Here is a 26,985-nt window from a genome sequence, read left to right as displayed (position 1 = left end):
CAAGAAGTTCTGCAGCAGCTACAGATGAAATATGATGTACATTTCATTGTACAGCACTGTGGAATATGATGGCGCTATATTAATCAGGTCTTCAAGAAAGGACCAAGATTTTAAAATCGATTGCCCTTCACGGGTATTACAGCAACGATGACGACAGCCGGTGCAGAAAGGGAAGCCCCGGGGCATGTGCAGAAAGGGAAGCGGGGCATGTATTTATCTTAACGAGGGCAAATTATAAACGGCAAGTACAACACACTGCTAACCAAGTAGTCTAACAACAGTGATGAAAGGGTTACAGAATTTCCCTATATATACGGTATATATATGTGTGTGTACATAACTACCGACAGCAGCTGCCAATATTTAAATAAAAAGTGTTTCCAATTTTTCTGGAATTTTCCAGAATTTGTAATTATTTCCCTACAAGGACCTGTGTGCATGCAGGCAGATCATGTGTGGCAAAGGAAATGGTTTGGCTGGATGAGCATGATGGGAGAGGAAAGGCATGCAGGGTATCCATAGTAACTGGTGCACTGGATTAAACAAACTAGGAGCATCCAGTATAAGGGATTTTACCCAGCAGGCGCAGGAGGGGGCAGTTGTTTTGGTTATTTGTTAAACCCCTCGGGGGGCTCCATCCAGAGATACCCTGATCACACTCAGCCTGACCACGCCCTTCCTCGCTAAATACACGCCCACCTACCCAGATAGAGAGAGATGAGGTCATTGCACGTTGGTGCTGCTCTGGGGAGATTTACATGTGCACGCCCCGGGGCGGGTTTAAACCCTGTATGCCCGCCCCTCCTGTATATTATGATCCGCAGGCTGCGCTGGAGATTATTTCTGCTCGGTTGTGTGCTGGAGGTGATTCGGTGTCACTGGGAAGATCCATTATTACCAGAGGGGGAGTCCTGTCTGCAGCACCATGTCCATCTTCATGCTCCTGAACCTGCTCCTTCTGTCCGTTGCGGAATTCTCGCGGTCGGCGGAGGGCTGCACATGTAACCCCACTCACCCCCAGGAGGCATTCTGCAACTCTGACATTGGTAGGTGCCCTCTGCGATCTGCCCTGTGCTGCTGCCAGGCTGCTGGGAGGGGTATGTAGTGGCATCAGGGTGCTGGTGAGGGGCACAGTGACTTCCCAAGTCCAGGGTAGTTTCTGGTGCTTTGAGTCAGGTGCCCCACTTGCAGTCCGTGAAGTGTCTGGTTCCCTTTGATCTGATGCCCTGCTTGCAGTCAGTACATTTTTTGATGCCCTGGATCTGGTGCCCTGCCTGCTTGCACTCAGGGTGCTTTGTGGTGCTTAGAGTCAGGGAAGCTTCTGGTGCTTAGTAAAGTGCCCTGCATGCAGTCAGGGGTAGTTTCTCTTCCCCTTGATCCGATGCTCAGCTTGAAGTCAGGATAGTTTTTGATGCCCTGCTCACAATCAGGGGTAGTTTCTGGTGCTTTGGGTCAGATGCCCTGCATGCACTCAGGAATTCTTATGGTGCTTAGGGTCAGGTATTTTTTTGGATCTGATGTATGATGCCTTCTGGCCATTGAGTGTTCAGGGAGTGGAGTGAAGCAGGTTGAGTGCAGGCAGAGGTGGGAGTGGGAGTGGGAGTGATGCCCCTGTACTGCCCCATCCCTTCCCATTCCCTTTTATTCAGTCCCTGCCCCCTGTCGGGGTAAATCCGTTGGATTGATTTATATATATATTTATGTATATATGTTTTTTTGGATCATATATTTGGTGATGTTTTTCTGGAATTTGGGGTTGAAGGAATTTCTAGGAAAAAAAAAACGTATTTCTGGAATATTTCTGCATAAAATCTCCTGCTTTGAACGTTTACTTCAATAGTTTGAATATATTCTAGATTTAAAAGCATGCGCCTGTTCGGGGCAACCGCAGAATAGAAGGGCGTCTGTCCACAAGAGCTTACAATCTGTCTATATATATAAGTAGTACGTTGTGCTTGCCGGGTCTGGCTTTTGCATCATTGGGCTGTAAATCTGTATATAATGTAATAATCTGTATATAACTGACCCCAGGGGCATCACATCTACCACATTTGCCCCACATAGGTGTTGGGGGTATTAGACTTGGCCAATGTACCCGTCCCTTTAGAGCAAAGTACCAGAAAGCCCCCCCCTGCCCCCAAGGGAAGGTTTTTAAGACCTCCTGTATCTTGAGGGCACTTTTTTTTCTTCTTCTGCCCCTGCAGGAGGCATCTTTTATATTAAAGGGGCCAACCTCAGCTGGAGGACCTTCTTTAATAGATTGCAAGCTCTTTTACGAGATCTTGTTTAACTTAAGTTATTAAATCTGGCCTAAATAGTATTTTATGGGGGTGCGGTGACTTAAGGCACCAACTTTTCTGTACCCTTCACTCTCCGTGTGTGAAAAAGTTCTTGGGGCCCCCCGACCTTCCATATAACAGCCCTGGATATACCGGCAGCTGCTCTTTTAACCATTTCCATCCTGGTGGGTATGCAGATACTATTCTTCCACGCTAAGCTGAGATCGACTGGATACATAAAAAACACATTCGTATTTTTTTTTAACGATTGCGCAAAAAACAAATATCATAGGCGTGTTTCCCCACTAAGGGTTAAAGGATCCAGAACCGGCTCGTTAAAGGAAACCTATGCGACAAACGTCGAAGTGTTAAAATGCTGCTTTCTGCTAAGCATAGGGGCTTTAGATGTAACGTAAGGAAGTTTTACTTTACTGAAAGGGTGGTAGAAGAGTGGATCAGCCTCCCAGCAGAAGTGGTAGAGGGTAATGCAGTGAGGGTATTAAACATGCATGGAATAGACATACGGCTCCTGAATCTAAGAACCTATGGGTCTTTTTTTGACGTTTATTTAATATAAATAGTATTTATAATTTATGTAACTCTCGTTCATAGAGTATCAGGTGGCATTAACCTGTTGAGTGCTGGGGCAGCTTGAGCCTGGCATGGAAATGGTTTGATTTGCCAATTGTAAAGTTTTACGCTCCCTCATTGGTTGTCAAAGTGATACATTCCAGAACACGCAGGACACGCAGAACACACGCTCGCGCCGCGCTTTGTGTCGGCGGAGTAAACACGGAGCTGGCTTCCATCAGATTAATAGTCAACTATTTTGACATCGAAATGTGAATAAAAAGGTCAAATCTCCGGGAAAAGCGGAGAAATTTACAGCTCTCTGCCTACGTGACAAACATTTTGAGCCCGAGGCGTGTCCCGGGGGTCTGTTTGGGGTAACGTCGTTGGGGAGAAGGTGAAGGGTGTGTGGGGGGCTCTGTTCTGTAACGTATTGACGAATGATGTCATAGTAGCGCTTCTGCAGATGTATACGGTCCGTGCAGATGTGCTGGCAGCGGGTGCATCCTGCCTCGCTAAAACTTTTCGTGATTAGATATCAGAACAATGGGTCCAGCCTGGAACATCGTGCCAGAGACAACGCGCATGCCTGCTTACATCTAAACATACTTACCCCCCCCCCCCAAAAGGGACTCAAGTACTACCCGCCCTTCGAAAGGCTGCAGGGAGCAACCAACAACAATCAGCAACTTAACAGTAGGGGAGAGAGAACTTAATTAAAGGGACAGTTTAATGTCATTGACTTAAAAAAGCGAGAAGCTGCAGCTTTGGTGCTGCAGCTGTCGTACTCCTCCGTGGTCCCGCATTTCTTGACACCGATTGGCTGATTGAAGGAGCCAGTCAGTGGCAGGAAAGCGCTCCCAACGAAATCAATGAATGACAATTAAAGGGGCCGCGCTGCAATCATATGCATTAAAGGTCGTCTGACGTCTGGAGCGCCCCCTTAAGCTTATCGGCATTGCTATTCGTTAAGGAGCTGCTTAAAGCTCTCCCTCTCCTCTCGCTTCCCTGGAGAGCCCCCCCTCGCGCTGCTGGGTGCGTCTTCTGGAATGTTCCGGATTAAATGTTGCAGAGGAACAGAAGAACTCGCTATTTGCGCGGGGAACACTCGTCACCAAACGAAGCCCGAAGCATCGCCCGCCGTCATTTTACATCCGAACACAGCTAGGGCTTCGAGTTTCTCTTTTAACCCATTAGTGGGGGATTTTGGGGACATACTCTAAAGAAAAAGTTAGGTTGGGTGGAAAATTTTGAGGAATCCAGATCCTTCCCCCGAGAATTTTATTATTTTTGTAACTTTATTTTTTTTTTTAGCTGGCACCAAATTCTACTTATTTGCCCAAAACTGGCTCATACCCCCCCCTGTCCAGAGCTCCCGCTGGCAGGCTGTACTTGGTGACAGTCTGTTTAATTCACACCAATTAGGACACTTCTGCCCGGGGGGAGTTTCACCTACACATACGGTCACACTTTCCCGATAACTAGGATGGCATCCATCGGGAACAGCCATGACGGGGGGGGGGGGGCTCGCTGTTTTCCTTCTCAGCTTATAATTGGTCTGGCACCTGATGACACACAAAATCACGCTATTCGTTCTGGAATGGCTGGGTCTGAATAGCATGGAACAGACCAGGGATGTCTGAATACTGAAAACTACTGGCATGTGAGGGTTTTAAAGGGGCCGATCATCTAATCTGTGTTACTAATGGTATAAATCGTCACTAACGTAAATGTACCGGCCCGGAGCGGTGATCACGAGACGGTTCCCGGCCCTTTAAGGCCAGCGGCTGCCTGATGGCGTAGGTGCAGCCGATGGATGAATATGCATGCTGTGCTTTTATAATCGCCGATGGCCAGCCATCTAATGGGCATTTGGCTGCTGAGCCAGACGGCCGGCCTGGGCATGGCTCAGTCTATCTATGCTAGTATCTAGGGCCAGAGGAATTGTCCAACGCGTGCCCTGGTATGCAGATTAATTATTCTATATTCATGGATGCAATTTGCATATAATATTTGCTTATCTAGGACATTAAATCATTTAGTTGTCCTATTTATATTCTAGTCATTGGGTACTCGGCACTGTGCGCTCAGTAGGTTTCTGTTATTTGAAGCAGAAGAGCAGGAAGCCCCCATAAAGTTTTGCTGGGGTCCCTTAGTCCCCTTTTCCCATGTGATTTCCCTGCAGTAAATCTGGCATTCCTACAGATGATGTCGCCAAGGGCCGGTACCGGCCCTTGAGCCAACATCAGACGCAGTGTACGTGACGCCAGAGTATTGACCCAAACCGACGCATTTCGCTATTTTCGTCACGATGCATGGCTAGCATAAGGATGTTTGATGCCTTTTGTGGCGTAAATACTCAGTTACGTGACAGACGTGTTAAAAAAAAATCCGTATTTCCACTCAACTCTCGGGAAAATGAAAATTCGTTATCAAGTTACCACTTATAAGACTTTCTGCAACAAATGTAACGTTTCTTACAACCACAGGACAAAAACTAAATGATATAAAAGTACGGCGGGAGCGCTGCAGTAAGATTAATCAAAAAATGTACTTTTGATCAGTTTTCCAGTATTCAGGACTCAATCTTTTAATTTTGTATTTTTTTTCTACCAAAAATCTGCATTTTCCTGTAAATGCAGAAACGATTGGGGCTGATATATATATATATTATTTATTTTTTTAGTAGCAACAGCGGAATAGAGTTCCTGCAGGTTCTCTAACAAAACCTATTACTGTGCAAACCAACAGAACAAAACCTTTATTCTAGTTGTTGCCATCCCAACAAACACCAAAAAACCCTCCACAATTGTTTGGGAAAGCCCCCCCCCCAAAAAAAAACAAACAAAAAAAACTGAACAAGGGAAACAGACTTTTAGCAGTAAAGGGCTTTCAACCAAAATGTAATTTTTTGGGGAAAAATTAAAATTTATTTCACAGAGAAATATAGTAATTCTTCATAAATGTATTAGAACCGTTGTATTTATTTTTAGACTAATCTAAAGACTAAACCCGCCGTCTTCAGCCTAAATATCCACCCGCCAGGCAGTATTCACCCTCCGTAAGACGGAAGGACCCGCAGATAGGTCATGGTGGCTCTCACCTTCTGGAATTCTCTGCGGCTTATAAAATCAGTGAAGTGTACCATTTCTTAGCTAACTCCGAGGATCCCCCATGACATGCCTGAGTGCTGTAGGGTATATTTTTGAACATACCTCCGGAAGCCCAAATTCCAGGTGTATCAAGGCCACCTTTCTTGGTCACAGTTTCTACTACTGCCCATAGACCTCTAGATACGTTGAATGCTTTCCTGAATGTTCCTCTCCATTCTGCATTGTAAGAAGTTATTATAGGCTCGCTATCGTCTTCCTGTATATGTAGCAAGTGCTTCATCCCACCGTGTGGAATGGCCTTCCTCTCCATCAAGAGCTGAGATGCCACCAAGCCCTAAAGCCAACCTTTGTGACGCACCTACCCTTAAATGAATACATTGTATCTTATTCAAAGCATTAAGCATTGGAAGTTATTTGAGCTCGTTGGTGGAGATGGTACTAAGAGCGATCCAAAGAGCCAATGAGATACTGGTCTTCTTTGGAGTTGGAGAAGACCCTCGTTTCTGCAGCCACCTGATGAATGGAACCTCTTCTCTTTTTCCAATGGTTTACTTTACATAGTGTTCTAATTTGGAACACTGCCATTCAAATATGGAGTATTCCAAAAAAAGTCTAGCCATATATCACCACCTTTTATCTCCAGTGAAAATACTTCATACCCAACGGAATAATTTAAGATTAAAACAAAAAGCTAATTTTAACTTTTTAATTAGGAGATATAGACGCTCTGGAGGAGTTAAATAAGTCTGCATTGGAATTTTGCCCTATCCCCCCCCCCCCCAAGGTCTACTAACAATGAATTTACCAGGTTTTTTTTTTTTAGAAACCACTCTTCCAAAACTAAAATCCTAAAATTCTGTGATGCTCGGCGAAGCGTTGAAGGGGCAAGTGAGATTGACATTGGGCTTGCAGATGAAAGATGCGGCGTTTAATCGGCTGTCAGGAAGCCAATGGATAGATGGTTGGCCAACGGCATTGTGTGTATGTGATCTAAGGGAGCGGGCGAAAAGCCGAGATGCTATTGTTCTAATTATACATTGAGCCATGTTTTCCCTTTGTGTAAAAGGAGCTCAAAGTGCAGCACGGGCTTCATTAATCACTCCGGGGTGGGAAATCATTCCTGAGATAGAGACAGAACAGACGTGTCCAGCGGAGGAACGCAGAGAAGACAAGTCCACATGAGTCCCAACGTTTAAAATGGCCAAAGAGGGACCTTCTTTTGTTTGAGGGGGTGCAGTTAGATGCGTGGCCTGGGGGCAGAGGTTTACCAAGACCTTTTGACCTATTCATGGCTACTTAAGTAACCTTGTAAGGCATTTAGAAGAATGTTTCATCTAATTTATAGACAATTCTCTTGTTTTTACATGCGTTTGGGGCTGTAGAACCCTGTGATAACTAGCCAACATTCTGAGCTCCTAGAAAAGAGGGGTATCAGGGGAGGAAAAGGTGACTGGCCCAAAGAAACAGGGACACTTGAGAGGTGGGATAAAAACAGGTGGACTTGCCGCACTCTTCTGCAGTCCCGTTTAGTGGAAGAGGAGCCCGAAAGTGGTCTGTTTCTCGATGTTTTCAGAGAACAGCTTGTACTTTTATCCCCTATACGGTCATAAAGATAAAGAACACGTGTTCTCCATGTCTTGCCGTCGGAAACCATTTGTCTTATTGTGGTCGGTTACCATTCACTGTACCAAACAGATAACACGAGTCCTCGGCAGTAAGCGTCGGGGAGGAATTTCAGACTTGGATATAAGTAAATGTTACTTTTGTGTTTATATGAGTGGTTCTTGGAAATTCATGGCTGGAGACCACCTTTGGAGGTCGTAGACTGAAGGGACATCTCGCTACCGAGCCGGCCACAGATAGTCAAAAATACAATAATGCGAACTGGTTAAAGTTAAGCTTTTTTAGCACACCCTATGTTTCCCCCCCCCTGAGGCACATGTTCTAAGTCACACTCATATCATCATTCAGAGAACCCTGTCATGGAGAAGACAGGTGGTTCAGTTTTTAGATCTTCGTGGCAGTGGTACCGTGTTTAAAAATCACCACCCCCCCCCTTTTTATTTTTTTTTTTATAAAAAACTTTGGGTTCTTTTGCATGTTCTAGAATATATGACCATGATTAATTTAAGATTTTTAATCTAATATTTCATAAAATAATAATTTAAATAATAAAAAAAATACTATAATATTTTTTAAATTACATTCATATTATAGAGAAGCTGGGATATGTAAAAAGTTACTTTATGTAATTTTTTTTAAAAAAAATTTTTTAAATGGTGCATCTCTCATCCACCCACCTTTTGTTCTTGGAATTGCTGCCTCTTTACCGTGATTTAGGAGGCCAGGAATTCTGTAGGAATGTGATGAGCTTCAAATTCCCACATTTTTAAGCAATTATCCTTCTGCTTTCGGTATTCTCAAACATTGCAACCTTGCTACTTATTAACCCCACTTCTTTTGAAAGCCGAGTGCTCTTACATCATATCTTGAAAGGTCCCATTGGCATTGTTCCCAAACCTTAACTTCTCACGTATCTTAAATTTAAATTATATACCTATACAAGTACTTAAAACGTAGCACTGGCCTATATATTTGTACGATTTCCTGTACTTTTTAAGAGTCTGGCCACAGCCGGCTCTTCTTTTCTGCGTTCAAATGGTTAAATGGTGGTGTTTTTTTATAATGCTGGAGGAAACATTCCTTTTGACCATAAAAAAAGCGACTAATGGACTTACCATGTAATTTTGGAACCGCAGATATGACCGGTTCTGACAGTCTCGTTAAAATATTCTATAATAAAAAAAAATCTTTTTTTTTTTTCTACTTTACCCAAAACGTGACACTGAATATGATTTCTGAATTCTCTTTGCCTTGAGCGTAAAACGTTCGGTGTTTATGTTGGAAACACACCTGGCGTTACTTTTTTGCGTTATTCGGCACATACAACCCCCCCCAAACAAAATCCAGTTGAAACTGGTGGACTTTAATGGATGAGGAACTAGCATTAGCCCCATTGAGTCCTTTAAAAGTTTGATTTGGGGGAGGGCAACCCAATTTTTAGGGCTTGTTAATGAATAAGGTGTTTGTTTCGAGACCAGGAATGCGACTCCCCTACTGTAATATCTGCCGGTAGAATGTAGAATTCCGACGCTGGAATCTACTTAGCTCAGGAATTCTGCCGTCGGGAGAGCCTTACAGAAGCTTCCACTGGAAGCTGTTGGCTTAACCCCGCTGTCAGGGTCACACCAAGACTTCCTGCGTCTTATATAACCCTGGCTTCTGGCTCCGGTCAAGTTCAAGGGTGCCTTGTTGGCTCTTTAACTCCTAGAGGGTCCTTTTTTTTTTTTAAGCAGAAGACTTCTTCTCACTTTTTGGATTGCACCTCCATTCAACGTGGGGCTTTGACATTGGAGAAGGAAGCCACCAATCTCCATCTTGAGTCAATACGTGGCTCTTTCGAGGCAGGGTACTATGTTTGGGGAAGTCTTCTTCTCGCTTTTTGGATTGCACCTCCATTCAACGTGGGGCTTTGACATTGAAGAAGGAAACCACCAATGTCCATCTTGAGTCCACATGTGGCTTTTTCGAGGCAGGGTACTATATTTGGGGAAGTCGGCCAACAGATTTCATAGGTTGCCTAAGAATTTCTCGTCTTCCTTTTAATGGGTCTTCAAGTGTTGACCGACGACTCCAAGGTTCCACCAACAGATGGCCGAGAACAGACTGGAGTCTATGGTTGGACATCTTTAAGGCTGGAATGCACTTACTCCCTGTTCTGTCGATCTGATACCAAGAATATAGGCTAGATTTTTATTCTTACTCGAGCGGCAGTTCCCATAAGATGCTGCGGGAGGTCCGTTACGCAGTACCGCACAAGGGAGCGTTTAAACCTTGTATCTGCAAGGAGGCGATTTATTATATAACGCTTCCTGCTGTTCTTTATTGGCTATTTTTAAACCCCTGTAGTAACTCCTATACCATCCGCTCACATCTCTCTCTCTTATTTTTTGACGTCTTCCGTTTCAGCTGTAAAGGGTGTGATTTGAATTGTTTCCAAGGGAAAACATATATCAGAATTTGGAAGCAATCCCACGAAGAGGAAATGGACGTCCATCAGTTTCTGTATTCTGGGGAATATTCTCACATTTATCACGGCCAGTCCTATTTTTTTTTATTATTTTTTTTTAAGAGGCTATTGTACGCATTTCTCATAATACAATACAGCGGGATCGGCTGATGTAGGAAGCCAGCGATTGGCCCCTAATTCTCATCTCGAACCTGCTTTACGTGTAATCAATCAACAATTTAATTTATAAAGCCGTTTCCCCCGCTGTTTCTATACACATTATCGGGGCTTTTAGGGCTGTAGAACCCTGCGATCCCCTCATACCCAGCAAACATTCTGACCTCCTAGAAAAGAGGGGCATCAGGGCATAAGAGGGACTGGCCCAGCTAAACAAGGACAGTTGGGAGGTATGTAACATATTGTCTCTTTTTTTTTTCTCTGGTCCAAGAATAGGATCAGTGTTGTGTTAACCTTCTTGAAGACCACAGACAATGATAAGAGGGACGGCCAGATGGTAGTTTTAGAAGTAAACATCTTCCTCGTGAAGCCAGACCTCCCACTAACATAGAACTCTCCAAGTGGCAATTATTCTGCCAGCGTCGGTACAAACTGATTATATATATATATATATATATATATATATATATATATATATATATATATATATATATATATATATATATATAATTTTTTTTAATTATTTTTTTAAAATAATTTACTATGCATTCTATTATTTATTTTTACAGTCGGTATCCAAACTTATCCCGAACACCGTTTGAGAGACATATTTCCTTGCCGTGTAAAAAAATCTTGTATTTAATTGGTATTTTAAAACCAAAATGTGATTATATATATATATATATATACACGAAACAGCTGTCCATGAGTGGTGATCTGGCTATTGTACCTCTTCCCGAGTTTTGTCTAAAGGCTGTCTTGTACAGCGGGCAATTACTTTCAAGGGATCCATGTATAAAATGGATATAGAGGCAAAGGTGATAATTGTTAACCTTATTTGCATGCGCCTACCCAGAATCCTTTGTGGTTGTCAAAGCACCATGAGATTTCTGAGGGAAAAACAAGCCTTCTGGCTTGTCTGGTGTCTGTAGATGAGTGTTTAATAATACTTCTAGTACCCCTTTTATATATATATATATATATATATATATATATATATATATATATATATATATGAGTTTAGGTTTATTTATTATTTTTATTATTATTATTAACGTATGGGAAGGCACATTAAACTAAATATGTCATTTAGGATACATGAAGTCTCTTTAATCACTTTAATCGCCCCGTTGTCCAGGTATAGAAACCAATGACGTTCAGGCAATAAACAATATCTTTATATTTCGTGGTGTGCCGGTAGGGTTTTGGGTGGTAATTCACACTTACGCCGGTGTTTTCGCCCCGAATGATGCGTTTAATTGCTTTCTTTTGTTATTATTAGCGAGATGCGAGACCCAGCGGGGAAAACGTTTGATTGAGGCAGAGATTTTCGGTATACGTCTCTCCGCGGCGTCAGGCACGCCGGTTCCCAGGGATCGGAATCGCTAATAAGTACCTGGAGCCCACGAGGCGCCTTCCGCTCCTGGATTTCTCACGCATGTGATTAACGGATAATAATGTGTTTGGGAAGCGTGACCCCCCTCTCGGCGCGTTAACGGGGGAGCTTGCCGTTTAGTAATGATTGAGTTCCGTGTGAAAAGCTAATCTCTTTATATTTCCGCTACGGGACCCGAGAAATTTTATAGAAGATCTACTTTGGAACTGAGTTAATGAGCGGAACCTTAAGGCGCTTTAAATATTAACCCTTTAATAGCCCATCACGGAGATTCTATTAGGGTGACTGGATAATGGTGGCAGCCAAGCTGATCATACCTGGGAAGTCAGCGGGTTTCCCCCCCCCCCCCCGAAACTCCAGATCTTTGGGTCGCTTCCCTTCTCCTTCCATATATATCCTAAAGAGAGAAGTAGCCAGAGACTGGAAGTTCCCAGGTATGGTTGGATGTACTGGATGACGTCACCTGTATTCAAGCAGGAATCTCGGCTGTGGTATAACTCGGATATCATTAAATCAACGTAGAATAGGAAGGCGTCAGCCCCAGACTGTGTGACCCTAAGAATCTGCTTATTCAACCCAAAATTGGGGTAAAAACTTGACATTCATGATTGAGTCATGACAGTTCCCTGGTATTATCTATATTTTTTCATACGACCGCGCCGTCAGACAGTTACAGAACCCTCGCCAGGGTGACCCGCATAAAAACAAGTCTGGTAACAAAATGACAAAGTCATCCCGCATCATTTGAGACGTTCTCCCGGCTTTGATCTAATCCTGCTTTCCTAAAGATCTTGCCGGGGGGCGTCTGTTCTCACGCCCTTGGAAAGGTGAACGTCTCCCATTAACAGGGGCAGCATACGGCAAGCGGGGGGCAGGGCGTCACAATATGATTTTTCAGGAAAACTTTACTGATCTATTGTGGGAAACTGTTACTTCCGAGAGTCTCCGTCTAAACTCCTCGGAGCGTTTGGCACTTATCTGATCATCCTGTTGGCCGGAGCCGGAGGAATGAACTATGCTTTGAACTTGCTGCCCAGGGCTCGGGCTTCAAATACTTTGGCCCATCTATAAGCCTTCATAGAACTAAGCATAGCAACATTTAGTATCTGCTCCCCAAACGCTTTGATTATTTTTTGGGGGTAAGACAAAAAAAAAAAACCCGAAAAAATTACAAAAAAAAAAAGCAAATAAATGAATATATGCTATCCTATGGCAACAACCTATCGGTGCCCACTTTGTCACGTGACAATTAAGAGTTCCCAACAAAAAAGTCTGAACGAGGCATAATTAGACATGATTAAAGAATTATTTTTGGAAGCTTATTCCGAAAATGTCCTCTTCTTCCGCTCCGTCCGATTCCAAGCTTCCTTTTTCCTTGATGCCTGTCCGTAACTTGTAAATAACCTCTTTAATCTGGGGGGGGGCCGGGGCGGACTCAGCCGGTCGGGTTTCTATTCCTTAAATTCCTGCGATGTGGTGTAAGGGTAAATTTCCACAAGCACACCTGTGGGTAATTTATGGAAGGGCACAGGGGGGCAGTTACGGTAAAATGGCACTAGCAGAGACTTAACTGGGGGGGTCGTCTCCGCTAACTGTTTATGTCTTTAAAATAGTTTTCTAAGATATTTTTAGTAGCACGTGTGCCCCTACGTCACTGTGCTTCCCAGCATGCACCAGAAACGCTATTTCTGATTGGCTGCTGGTTTTGCATCCGTTTAAATCCTTGTGACATGATTGATAACAGGTGCAGGCCACCAGTTTGGGTCATTCCAGCGTGCATGGCCCCCATACCACTGACATATTAGGGGTTAAAGGGGCATTCCAGCCATCATATACTCTTTACTGCATGTAGTAGCTGTGGGAATTCTACAAAGTCCCCCCCCATATGCATTTGCCCCCACGGCTGCCCCTGCCCCACGGCTATTTGGCCCGCAGGAGACGTGTTCTGCTGAAAACATCTCAATGTGTATGTGATATACGTCCTTGTGATATACCTCCAGCGATAACTTCTAGAAGCTTGCAGGAGGAAGTTATTTCCTACCACTAGCGAGAAATGATGGGGCGTGGAAAAGGAAGCTGCAGAAACAGGGCTGCAGCTTCTAGGTCACATTAAAGTACTCCTGGAGGGTTAGGGTTAATCAGAGAGTCCTTTTAATATGCGTTCTTCCCTAGTGGGGGTGACAGGGACAATAAACCGTCTTGGGAAGGGATTTTAAGGGGATGTGAAGGCCCCCACGCAAACCAGTGCAACGAATGGGTGCAGCGAGGGTTAAAGGGAGCGTTTGGATGATGAAAGGTAATATCTCGCTTGGGTTTGGCTCTGCGGTTTGTGGTTTGCAGTCGGTCCTCTAAACCTCTCCTAATAGTGAGCAGGACAGGATCTCTCTAGGGCTCTGTTAACATTGTAATGATATGCTTAACCCTTCCACAACCAGGGAGGTCTTCATCAGCACGTTACTATAGCGGATACTATTTACCACCATGGCAGTGCTAAAGATGCAGAGCTCGGCGCAGCACTGCTTCTAATCGCGCTTTAAAGAGCAGGCATTTGGAAAGCCGCTATTGCAACAATCCTTGGTCTCGTCTTAGATAGATAAAAACTTAAATAGCCTTCTTAAAGGTGCGGCGTACAGAATAAGCTGAGAACAGAGAGGGAACAAAAAAAGAATTATATCCCCCCCCCCCCGAGGGCAGCAGACGCGGGAATCCAGGCCATGTTTAAATAGCTCGGCTTTGGCACCAGCCGTAATAAAATCTCAGGTGAGTTACCTTACATCTCACACCATCAAAGGGAAGACTATCGTAAAACACAATCCTTCCCAGAATAAACGATGGATTCCCCAGAGGAGTTGGATGTAACAAACGATTAAAGGGATCCTCTACCTTTTCCAGACACCCCATTCTTGATGAATATGGAATTAAAAGCACCGCCTCGGGGGGGGGGGGGGGGGGCTGGTGTAGCAACAGATGTCTATACTTGGGGCACAAAAATGACAGATTTCTGTTAACCCCTTAAGGACAACGGGTTGTCCCTAAACCCATTAATGATTCTGGTTGGATGGATTCTGTCCCTTTAATTATTTCCAGCAGTCCATTTCGATATTGTATCTTTCTGATTTACACCAATTTGAAATACATTGTATCTTTAAAAAAAATATAAAAAAGTATATTAACAATAATGTTGGGTTAGACTTCTAGATAAAAACGGATGATCAATGGCTTGGTGTTTTTTTAAAATAAATTATTTTATTTGTAATTTTTTTTATTTAATTTTTTTTAATTATTTATTTACATTTTTTTTAATTTAATTTTTAATGTTTTTTTTTGTTTTATTTGCAGTCATCCGAGCCAAGGTAGTGGGAAAGAAACTGATGAAGGATGGACCATTCGGAACAATGCGTTATACTGTCAAGCAGATGAAGGTAAGACACGCGATGCTGAACAAGTATTTAGTTCTACAAACTGTTTTTTTAAGTATTTTTTATTTTATTTATTTTTGTTTTTTGGCCGAGACGGAGATCTCCAAACCCCTGGGGCTCAAAATATGTGGTTGTTTACGAAATAAGGTTGCTGTTTTTATTCTCATGTTTAAAACTGGGCAGAGTCGACAAAGTCAAGGTCCCGTCTGACTTTTTGGATTGGTAAACATATGAACGCATCTTCTTCCTCCTCTGGGTCGTGCAGCTACGGGGCAGGGTTCCTCGCTCGCAAGAGTTAGTTCCAACTTGTGATGTTGACGTGTAATTTTATACGATTTTTAGTTAGAAATAATAAATCCAAAAAGAGCATTAAATAATTTTCCAAACTTCATAAAATAATATTGTTCCTCTTCTCACGTTGACGTGTAGACAGGAGTGGCAGCGTTGGAGCTGCCAATATCACACACCCCCCCATGATGACTGTCTGGAGCCATGAATAACTCTCTGGGATATAAAAATGCTTTATAAATGGAGTCCTATTAACCCCTCTGCTGCCAGATAACCTTTAAATGGCTTGTGTGTGGTGTTAAAGACTTGGCTATGACCCCAGTCACAAGGCTGGCTCGCTTCCCCACCAAGAAAGAAAACTATTACTTTTCTTCTTAAAACCTGCAACTTATTAACAAAATAAAGCTTTGGGGAGTAACCAGGAGGCCACATGTCATCTAAATACAATGCTGTTATTTAAATGCCGATGCGAAAGGGGCCATGCGTGGGTCCTTTTTTGCTCTAGGGTAGAAATTTAGAGTCTGAGTATTGGGAAAACCGGATTTTACGTTCTTAGGTGATGAGAAAATGAACTTTTTTGGTTCCTAAAGTATTGAACCATCTGCAACGTAAATTTATGACATGAATTGGAGCTTAGATTAGATATTTTAGTTTTTTTAGGTAAGTATGTATCGCTTGCTTAATATATTTAGTATTAAGTTGCAATTACTGGCTTCTAGCTAGGAGATACAATGTATCAAGATCTAGATCTCCCAGCCAATCCCACTGGTCGAGTTTCCCCACCTAGTGAATCCTATTTGGAGATCTACTTGTCCCAGCCAATCAGTGGAAGATCAACCTCCCTCTTGCAACCAATCACAAGCCACTTACTGGGGTCAACCTAAAAAAACACGCACACCCTTCTCAGTTTTGTAGGACCTTGATCCTTAGAGGATACGCAGTCCACTCTGACTGTACATGCTTTCCAGAAAGCACATAACAAATGGTTAAAAGTAGTGCATCAAATATTTAGAGCTTACAGAAACAAAAGGTGAGAAGAGCCCGGCTCAAAGGAGTCGACAATCTAGAAGATACGTGTTCCATTGTGGCCAAAACCATCGTAATCATGGTTCTAAGCTCTCCATACACCAGGGAACAGAATCAAAATATTCATGATGAGGGCAGAGACGGAATATTGGGTGGTCCATGGTCTGTCTGGGTATATTGAAGGTTATCTATTCTCACAAAGTCCTTGATCCACATCGAAGAGCTCTTGTAGGCCAACAACAGCTTCTTCTTTGCTTAAGCAAAGTCTACTGTGAAAAAAATCAATATTTGGGGCGTAGCTCTGCCAATCACACTGCATTATATCATCGGGCGCTTGACGGTTGTAATCACCCTTATCAAATCCAGATGGACGGGGAGATGTTTAATCAATGGCCAATGGTGACATCAACCTAAAATACATCTTGTGCCAACTTCTAACGTTCTTAAATAGATTGTTTGCTTGCCAGAATATCATTAGTTTTCTCATCCAGGGTCCTGGACATGAAACAATTACTTTTTTATGCTACTTGACAAAAATGTGACTTCACAATGGCCTTTCTGAAACGGCATGTCCTCCAAGGCCATGTGGAGTTGCATTTGTTTCTCATTAGGCAAGTCACCTACAAGGCATGCAGAGAAACACCGCGGAGATCTATTGATGAGAGAAGGTTTCACAATAAGAGGATTCGGAATGTTGTCGATCAACATTTGTTTTAAAAGGCAGTGGCTTCTAGTGCTGGGGCACTCAAGGACTTGTGATGCCATCCATGAGCCCACCTACAATATGTGGGTAGTGGTATGATGTCACATCACATAGTGTCCCTTCCAGTTCTTTTACAAATGAGCAGTGTCTGATTTGAGCGTTGTTTCCAGTTTCCGATATCCCGGCACTCAGTATTATGGTTGTCACGGCTTTACTATTAGGACTGCTCTGTAAAGTTCAAAACTGCTGGCAACTATGGATGCACAGATCTGTAGACCAGTGCTTGACAAGTTACTTGATACAGAACATCAAACAGTATCTCTTAGAGACCATATTCAAATTCATTCATAACCTTTATAGAATAATATTGCCGGTGGCTGCCATTCACCATCACGGTCTGTTTCTTGTTTCCAGATGTATCGCGGATTTAAGATAATGCCCCACGTTCAGTACATCTACACAGAATCTTCAGAAAGTCTGTGTGGGGTCAAGTTTGAGGTGAACAAATACCAGTATCTGATAACAGGTGAGTCACGATGCTTTGGTTAACCCACCGGCCCTTAAAGAACAGCATAAAGAGATGTAATGAATAATCCTTTATGACAGAACTTGATATTGAGGACCATGTACCCTACAAAAAGTGGAATGATGGGCCATGTTGGTTATGTCCATGAGTTGAACTGACACGCCACATAAAACCTTTAATCCTTTGATCGAGTGGCCATAACTATGGACAACTGTCGGTTATGGGGTTCCATTGGTCAACGAGAGGACCATTCCCCCCCAATATCTATATGTATATTTAATGGGGCTGGTTTGAATTCTCTCCTTTGCTTCTTCAGGACGCGTGTATGAAGGGAAGGTGTACACCGGTCTTTGTAACTTAATCGAGAAGTGGGAGAAGCTGACCCTCGCTCAACGCAAGGGACTCAATCACAGATACCATCTTGGATGCAACTGCAAGGTAAGGGTCTTTCGTTCATTTAATAACGCAAACCCTTCAGAGATCAACTTCTGAAATACTGTATATTCTCTACTGTTAATGTACGTGTTTTACATTGAAACACAGCCAAAAAGTTATTTTAGAATTGACCAATCCCTCGCATTATAGCTGTTGGTCAGGAACGTTGGTTCTCATGGTGTACTTCTCTTGCAGATCAAGTCTTGCTATTACCTGCCCTGCTTTATCACCTCCAAGAACGAGTGTCTTTGGACCGACATGCTCTCCAACTTTGGCTACCCTGGCTATCAGTCCAGGAATTACGCCTGCATCAAGCAGAAGGAGGGTTACTGCAGCTGGTACAGAGGATGGGCCCCTCCAGACAAAACCGTAATCAACACCACGGACCCCTGAGCCCACCACTCACGTGGCCCAGAAGATATTATAGACACTGATCAAAAATGTTAAGCAGCAATGAAATTGGTGCCTGATTTCTTGCTAAGTTTCGCACTTCGAACTCTTAAACCTTTGCCATCAATACTGAAACTATATTTTTTAATCACCCATTTAAGCCAGATGTGGACAGGGGTTTTCTCTTGTGTACAAGATATTGTAGACATCAGTAAGGGCATTGTTAGCAAGAAATACTGGGAAGTGTGGATACCTGGGGGTATCAGTGCAAGGAATTCTTCTCTGCAGTGCCAAACTCCTGCCACAAGAGGTGCTGTGTAGCTAACAAACATGCGAAGAGCCACTCTGCGGTGTGAGGAACCTCTCTATTGTGCCAACCAATCTCTATATAAAGAGAGAGGCACTGTTTAACCACTAGGGGAGAAGGGGGTAATCACTCCGAACTATTAACTATTTGACAAAAGTATTTCCAATACAACAGCGTATGTATTTTTCTTTCTTTTGACATATACGTTTCTGAAACGACACTGTGAATTGCCTCCTTTTGTGCTTTCTAGATAGAATTCTGATGGAAAGTTGTAATTCATAATGGCAGGAAACCCAACTAATTGTCATAAAGCCCTATAATCTGAATTATAAAACTGGAGGGGAATAAAAAAAATCTTTGCACTAATAACTTACCTTCCCATTCCTTCAAATTATTGCTGCCTTGCATGTAAGAGCCTGAAATTACGCCATATTAAATAAGATAAAATCGAGAAGACCCCCATTAAAAAAATTAATAAATAAAAATAGAAATTTAAAAGGACATTTGCCTAAACTGGATACACTGCCCTCTTGTGGCTTGGAGTGGAACTATTTTAATGGGGTTTTTTTTGCTTTGGAAAAACAGGGAGACATGTCAGGGAGTTCATGTTATTAACTAACGATCCGTGCTTAAAAAATGTTATTTGATCAGCGATTGTGTCTTATGGCCATCAATGATTTACTGGGTGGTTTCCCTGGCTGGTACCACTGGTGGTTTATTGAATTAGTAGTCGAGCTGCCCATTCATCGATGGCATGTAGAGGACTTGTTTAAGTTTAATTTTTTTGCCCTTCATTTTTCTAAAAGCGGGAGGAAATCTGAATTTATTTTCCATAAGATCTAAACCCTCACAAATTTCAAAAGTAGGGTGGGTTTCATAAACTTCAGATTCGCGTCAGGATGAAAACTAAAAAAAAAATAGCCATCTGTGACATTACCAAATTACTAAATTTTACAGTTTAATATAAGTAACTTATTGTTACCATTGAGAGCAGCCATCTTAGCCTGTCCCTTTAAATCTCAGAACCAATTGTGTTTCATCAAAGGGGAGGGGCTTACTAAGGATGAGCCATTACGCAACCTAGATATGGGGGGGCCACAAAATAAACTCTAAATTTTAAATCTGCTTTAAAAGCAAAAAGTCAATTTAAGGAAAAAAAAAAATTAAATAAAAAAAATAGCAAACTGATTAAAGGTTTAATATTTTTATATGAATATATATATTTTTTCCTGGATATTTTCTAGATTAACAATTAAGTACATTTCTAATATAATTTTTCCTGTGTGGGGAGCATAACTTCTGACAAAATGGGTGACAAAAAATGTATATTTTTACTGAGGTTTTATTTTTCTTTTATTTATCTTTGTAGAGATAAAAGGTTTTTAATATATCTTCACTCCATTCCACGTTAAGGAGTAGCTGTTTTTTGTAACATGAAATCTTAAATGTAGTGGTTTATGTTATTTCTCAGATAAGGATATTTTATATGTCTAAACTATATATATATATATATTTACGTGGGATACTCTTGGTTACCGATAAGCGTGGGATTTTATTTTTCAAGGTTTTCACGACAGCATGGTTTTCCATGCGCGGCTTTCTGAGGTTGGAATAAGTGCAAAATATAAAACGGCTGCTTAGTAAATGCAATGAAATTGGTTTTATCTTCTTTGGTAAATTCTGGGTTACCATTGCCGTGGGATTTTTTTTTTTATCAAAGTCATTATTAAGATGGGACTTTGATAATTTCCAAATCATTTATAGAATGTAATTTTAAAAACTGAATTTTTGGTTAATTTTGTTTGATTTTGGTTAATGGTGGCAAAGTGGCAGTGATGCCTGCCCATTGAAAGCTACATAAATGGCTCCTGATAAAATAGTTAGTGTGCTAAATTAAGAGTCTTAGTTTTTAGGTTTACTGTGTTTACTTCACTAATGTGCCGTGTATTTAATGGTGCCTAGAGGCTAGCCCCACCCATTTCTATCTGAGGCACACCCACGAGGAGCAGCTTGTTCTTGTTTTTGCCTGATCTATACAACCCTTTACAGTCCTTTCTAAAGGTGAAGCTTGTGGCAACTTAAAGGGTGATATGAGGTAGTTTGGCTCTGTTCTCGCATTAATTTGACCAGCTACACTCCACATGTAATTTAGTGAATTTAGTACCAGAAAGGGGAATAAAATATTTGGCTGGCAGCAGCCCGGGTCCCATCTTTTGCAATCACGCATACAATGTGTATTACTCATTACACAGATCATATCTTGTTAATTTGTAACTTTGCAGTGTTTTGTTCCCTTCGGCTAAATTGTACTAAATTCAACCTGAAAGGTCACAATATTTTGTTTTGGAAACGGCAGAAAAAGTGTTAATAAATTAAATTGTGTAAATAAATACATTATTCTTCTAAATGCCTTATGGTTGTGTATCTTCTACTCATGTTTTAAACATACACCCCTTATAAACACATGTACCTCAATTTTAAAATGCCGGAAGAAACTGTGCCCAGAATTCTGGCATCCCTCCCAGTATTCTTATAGGGATCACATTAGTGTATAATTGTCACATATTAGGAAAGGAGGTTGAACTTGATGGCCCGGTGCCATTTTTGGTATGTTACTGTGTAAAAGCTAGGTATTAGGAGAGGTTTTCAAAGGAGAAGTGACCCATGACACTTCCATACAGAAACCCAGATAACAATTTACACGCATACTGCCCTTCAAAGATTTGGGGTCACTTAGAAATGTCCATGAAATGGATCAGAAATCCAGCGCAGACGGGGTTAATGTTGTAAATGACTATTGTAGCTGGAAACGGCTGATTTTTAATGGAATCTCTTCATAGGCGTAAAGAGACCCTTTATCACTCCCATCACTCCTGTGTTCCAATGGCCCTTTATCACTCCCATCACTCCTGTGCCCCAATGGCCCTTTATCACTCCCATCACTCCTGTGTTCCAATGGCCCTTTATCACTCCCATCAGTCCTGTGTTCCAATGGCCCTTTATCACTCCCATCACTCCTGTGTTCCAATGGCACGTTGTGTTCGCCAAGTTTAAGTTTAAAAAGCTAATTGATGGTCAGAAACCCTTTTGCAATTATGTAACAGCCATAAATGTCCTTGTTTCCTATAGATATATATCTATATATCTATATCTATCTATATATATATAATATATAATATATCTATATATAATATATCTATATATATCTATATATATATAATATATCTATCTATATATATCTATATATATCTATATATCTATATCTATATAGATCTATATATATCTATATATATCTATATAGATATATATCTATATATATATATATCTATATATCTATATCTATATATATCTATATATAGATATATATCTATATATATATATCTATATATCTATCTATATATAGATATATATATATATCTATATATCTATATATATATATGCACTGTGATCTGTTCTAAAACTTTATGCGATAATTAAAAGGGTGTAAAGTGATCCTTTCAGGTGTTTATAGGTTAGAGTGTTTTGCCGTCTGTAGAAGTACGATGTGGCACCGTTAAGTGGATCTTGGGCAGGCTGCACTATTTAAGAGAGGAACAGCAAATACGAGTTCTGGCCCTTCATGTGCCCGTTGGCAGGATTATGCTATTGGCAATGTTTCCCAGCACAGAATGAACATCTTAGGGGTCATTGACAGGCCAGGTTTTGGGATTGGACATAGTCACGTACGATGCTTATATACTTTAGTGTTGGAGAGAAATACTCCAGAGGTCTCATAAATAATAGAATGTTAATATTTTATAGAGATATGTTGTTCTTAAACAGCGATAGAAATGTTTTCTTACTATTTATTTAAAAATAAAGTAGAACCCATCAAACTGGGCTTTCAAGCCCAAGGAACCCACCTAAACTCGTCAGTTTTGGGGATCCTACAATAACGGTAACTTCTCGTGATGCCAACAGATAAACAGGAAAGATCTATATTTCCACATCCATGTTCTAAAACGGAACTGCAGCCTGCCAATGGGAGGCAAGTAGATCTGAAAGCCCATCAGGTTAAAGGTGCTAGACTCAAACCCCCTTTTTGATGACCAACCTCTTGCTTTCTGGATCCAAACAAGATGATTGGTAAATAATACTAAAGCTTGATCCAGCATGGTGGTTCTTGGTCACCCGAAATCATTGAACATTTCCATTCAGAGGTCCTCCAGATGTTGGTGCCCAACTTTTCCGATCGTCAAGGTAGTTGCTCAACAGCCAACGCACAACTTATTGGGGTTATATATTGGGAGGTCAGCGACTGAAGATGAGAGTCTATGAGCTGATTCTAGAATCCAATGGGATCTCCACTCAAGACTCCACTCAAGATTTGAAGAGTTTCCATGTTGAAGAAAGTTAAGATGGACCATCATTTATTTAAATAATATTTTTTAAGGCTCTGCATGGATTTTCCTGCCTATGGATACAAGACTTGAATTCTGCCCTAAATGCTTATTTTTTTTTTTAGTTTCATTTATTCTTAAAAAAACAAAAGTGTTTACAGTATTAATCTCCCACAGTCTTTATCCCACTCGGATATCTACAAACTCCAGACAAGAAAAAAAAAAAAGCAATTTATTCCGGCCAGATTTCTGTCTCGGTATCACAGCTCTCCATCAAAATTTCCTTTTATTATTTTTTAAAGTCAAATTGCGAACCCTGTCGAAAATTCTGTGCTTGGTTATATCACGGAAAGGGGGGGGGTGCACAAAATGACCTTATAATCCACTAACCAGGAATCTGTAATTTTACTTATAATTAACACAAATTCCAGACGTTTCCTCTTTCCTAAATCTTTTTTTTTTTTTTTTTTTTTTGTCTTCATAATTTAAACATATAATTTTTTAAATTGGAGAGAAAAGACAAGATGCAGAATAATCACCATTTTTGGTAAAAACCAGATGTGAAATGCAGAACTTTCCAAAATAAACATTAAGTGTGAAATAATAATTCTGCTTTATAAAAAAAAAAAAAAAAAAAAAAAGAGGTTTTAACGACGAGGTTTGTTACATAACTTGATGATAATTCCAAAAGAGACTGTCGTTCATGCGTAGCCATGTGATACCAGCTAAAGAAACATATAATGGATAAAAAAAACTGTAATTTAATAGTTTATTCTGGGAAATTGATCTAAATAGATAATTATTAACATGACGCTAATTGTACAGGGTACAGGAACTAACGGGAGAGAGATATTGCTACATTATAACAAATGATTAAATGTAACTAAATGCTTTCTGATTGAAACCTATGGTAAGTTTAAATACCAAAAGGTCTTTAGTGTAATAAAAAGTATAGAAGAACATCCTTTTTCCACCAAGAGGGTGGTCAACACCATTTTCTTTTTCCCTTAAAGGGAATTCACTAGGATCCCTGCCACGTTCACTATACTTTAGTCTTTCTGGTGCCTTAAGGAGCTAGCCTCTGCTGAAGGTTCTGGAGCTACTACTGAGATGACCATCAAGCCCTTTGGAACCCGATGGCAAGATATGTTTGATGACCCGTCTCTGATGAGTTTTCCAAGATCTCAACTGGTCTAACGGGGGGGGGGTTGACTAGGATCTCTGCCACATTCACAATGCTTTAGTCTTCAAGGAGCTAGCCTCTGCTGAACGTGTTTCTGAGATACAACCAAGATGTCCACCAAGTTCTTTGGAACTCAATGGCAAGGAACTTTGATGACCGAGTGTTCCCTGATCTGAATCTAAAGGGAATTCACTAGGATCTCTGCTACACTATACTTTAGAGTTCCAAACGGTGAGTGATTTGGTGTTTCTGGAGATACGACTAAGTTGCCCATCACGTCACGTGGATTTTTGGTTCAAGACACAGTAGGCTCATCCAGGAGCCAAAACAACAGAGAGATGTAACAACCTTCTCAGCTAGTCGTAAAGCCCATAGAACCTTCTCACCATTGGGATTGTTTATCAAGTACGGTGGGAAATAGAAAGAATGGTGCAATCGCCACAGCAACCAATGGAATGTTTCCATGAATTACATCACTTTGCCCAAGAATTCTTCTTGAAAACATGTTAGAAGCACCGTGGTGGCAGACTCATGTCTCGGCTAACATGTTTCATATATGTCCCCTCCATCCCAAGAAGACCACTATCTCCAATCATCTTTAAACCAGATGCTTATCAGGCGCAGCCACGTCGTTTGTAAGGATTTACAAGATGTTGGACGCCTTTAATAATTTTGCGTCGATTCGACGGAAGGCAAGCGTCTCGGCCAATAAGTGACTCACGGCTACGATCATTTGTTTTCATTGTGCGAGCGATAAATCTTTTGTGCAGTCTGGAGTATTCTGTACAACCCCAATTAGAAATAATTGACCGTATCCCACAAAATGCGGGTGAGACAACCCAAAAAAAACCGACACTTCATTTGTACCGAGGTGCAAATGGAGAACACACAACTCCTTGGATAATGCAGATGTGCGTCTGTAATTATTACAGCGATTCAGTGTTCAGGAGGTTTAACGATCAGTAATATCAATGCTAAAGCTTAACTATTTCACTGCCGAACAACACAGTACAGCCTTTGCTAACCAATGCCACGCTATGACCCAGCCTGGACTGGCAATCTGACACACACGGCAAACGTCTGGTTACATCATAGGGTGGCCGCTGGCCTTAAAGTGCCAGGGCCACCCCGTCATCCCCAGTCTGGCCCTACAATGACATCCATTCACAATAAAATTACTCAAACCCCTTTATCTTAAAGGAATAGTAACCCCTATTTGTTTAAGTGAAAAGTAAATGTTTCCGCCGACATATGTCATAAAAAATAAGTAAATAAATAATAATAATAATAATAATAATAATAATGTGTTTCTGGACATTCTAGATGGAACCCAATGTATACTCAACACTCCGATGAAATGTAAGGGTTGAACATGAGGCATGAGGCATGCTGTTTCGTTAATGGTGGCTTTGGAAATGAGGGAAAAATGAACTTAAACATTTCTTTTCATGAAATATCATTTTTGTGGTTGACTTTTCAATGCAAGACCCCCTTCTCCCTCCTCATATCGGTCTGACCCGGAGGCATAGCCCCCCCTGTCTTAGTCCTAAAAGCCATATGGGGAAACCAGCGACACTCACCATCTGCTTGTGGTTAGGGAAGAAAGACTGATCCACCAAGGGGAACTTGTCGGCACCCAGCCGCTGAAAGATCTTTATGAGCTGCGAAAACTGGAGAGAGACAACGACAGCGTTAGAGCGCAATCACACGGAGTATCTCCAACAGGAAGGGCATTACATCGCTCCCGGGTCGTTAATTCGCGCGATTATTACTAGCAGGGACGGGGAACGGATTTATCTCGCGGAGCAGGAAGAAAGCCAACATTTTTTTTTTTATTCTGTGCTAGTTTTTGCTCATATGATGTTAGAGACAAAGGTATAAAGAGCGGGTTTAGACAGACAGAGGATTGACAGACAGATGCCCCCCCTTTCCAGAGGACAGACCTTGATTACTTGTTACTGTATCTTAATGGTGGGACTGTTACCTTTAGCACTAAAACTACCCATAGCGTGTGCTTTCTGTAAATGTGATTGTTTGGGAGATATTGGGTTAAATAATGAAGTTTTCCCCACTCGCCTCTACCACACCTGGGGACTTTCTGGCTCCGGCTACCTGGAGTCCCCCCCTTGTGGGATGCGGGAAGGAGGTCCGGGTGAGGTCGGTGGGCCATACCATTGTGCGGGACCCATGTTTTTTTTAATGGGGTAGTGGGCGTAGAGTGGGACGTGCCGGAGTGACCCGGAAAAGCAGTGGGAGTCTCCAGGCAAAACTCCCAGGTATGCCCCCCCCCCCCATCCTGTCTAACCCAATCATCAGCAATCAGCAACTTAACAGCGGTGGCGGTGGGGAGATAATGGGGTGCCGAGCCAGACTGGGGATTACTGTGGGTCCCCGGCACTTTACGGCCAGCAGCCGCCAAGTGATGTGAGGTCCGGCCACATGTTTTTAGAGTCGCCGGCAGGCATATCCCGTCAGCAACTACACACACAACCCTGATGGGGAGGAATAATCATCCAGATTTTCCTATACTATACACATAAGTTGGGTTACCTAATACATTATATATATATATGTGCAGTCTACATACTGTTAACACTGCGCTATGGCATCTGCTGGCGCTAATATATATATATATATATATATAACGTGTATATATATATTTTGTGGATGGGGGTATGTTTTTCCCAGGGCCCCAAAGGAGCGGAATCCCCAAAACAACCGGTCT

General features: G+C 41.7%; 2 protein-coding genes across 4 annotated transcripts in view; one reads left to right on the top strand and one right to left on the bottom strand.

Moving 5' to 3' along the window:
- Positions 1 to 26,985, bottom strand: part of LOC149276470 (synapsin-3-like) — a 66,608-nt gene that overhangs the window by 22,711 nt on the left and 16,912 nt on the right. For all 3 annotated transcript variants that reach the window (XM_089503623.1, XM_089503622.1, XM_089503624.1), the window contains one exon: positions 25,841 to 25,930. In XM_089503623.1, the coding sequence (XP_089359749.1) occupies positions 25,841 to 25,930 (90 nt within the window). The remainder of the gene's footprint in view (positions 1 to 25,840; positions 25,931 to 26,985) is intronic.
- On the top strand, positions 926 to 18,394 carry LOC149276471 (metalloproteinase inhibitor 3). Its single transcript, XM_089503637.1, has 5 exons — positions 926 to 1,046; positions 14,944 to 15,026; positions 17,455 to 17,566; positions 17,883 to 18,004; positions 18,197 to 18,394. The coding sequence occupies exons 1-5, from the start codon at positions 926 to 928 to the stop codon at positions 18,392 to 18,394; spliced, it is 636 nt and encodes a 211-aa protein (XP_089359763.1).

The sequence above is a fragment of the Sceloporus occidentalis genome, unplaced genomic scaffold, assembly GCF_023333645.1.
Source record: "Sceloporus occidentalis isolate IW3139 unplaced genomic scaffold, rSceOcc1.0.p SCAF_238, whole genome shotgun sequence".
NCBI classification, from domain to species: Eukaryota; Metazoa; Chordata; class Lepidosauria; order Squamata; family Phrynosomatidae; genus Sceloporus; species Sceloporus occidentalis.
The sequence above is the reverse complement of the archived record's forward strand: the minus strand, read 5'-3'. Positions and strand labels throughout refer to the sequence as shown.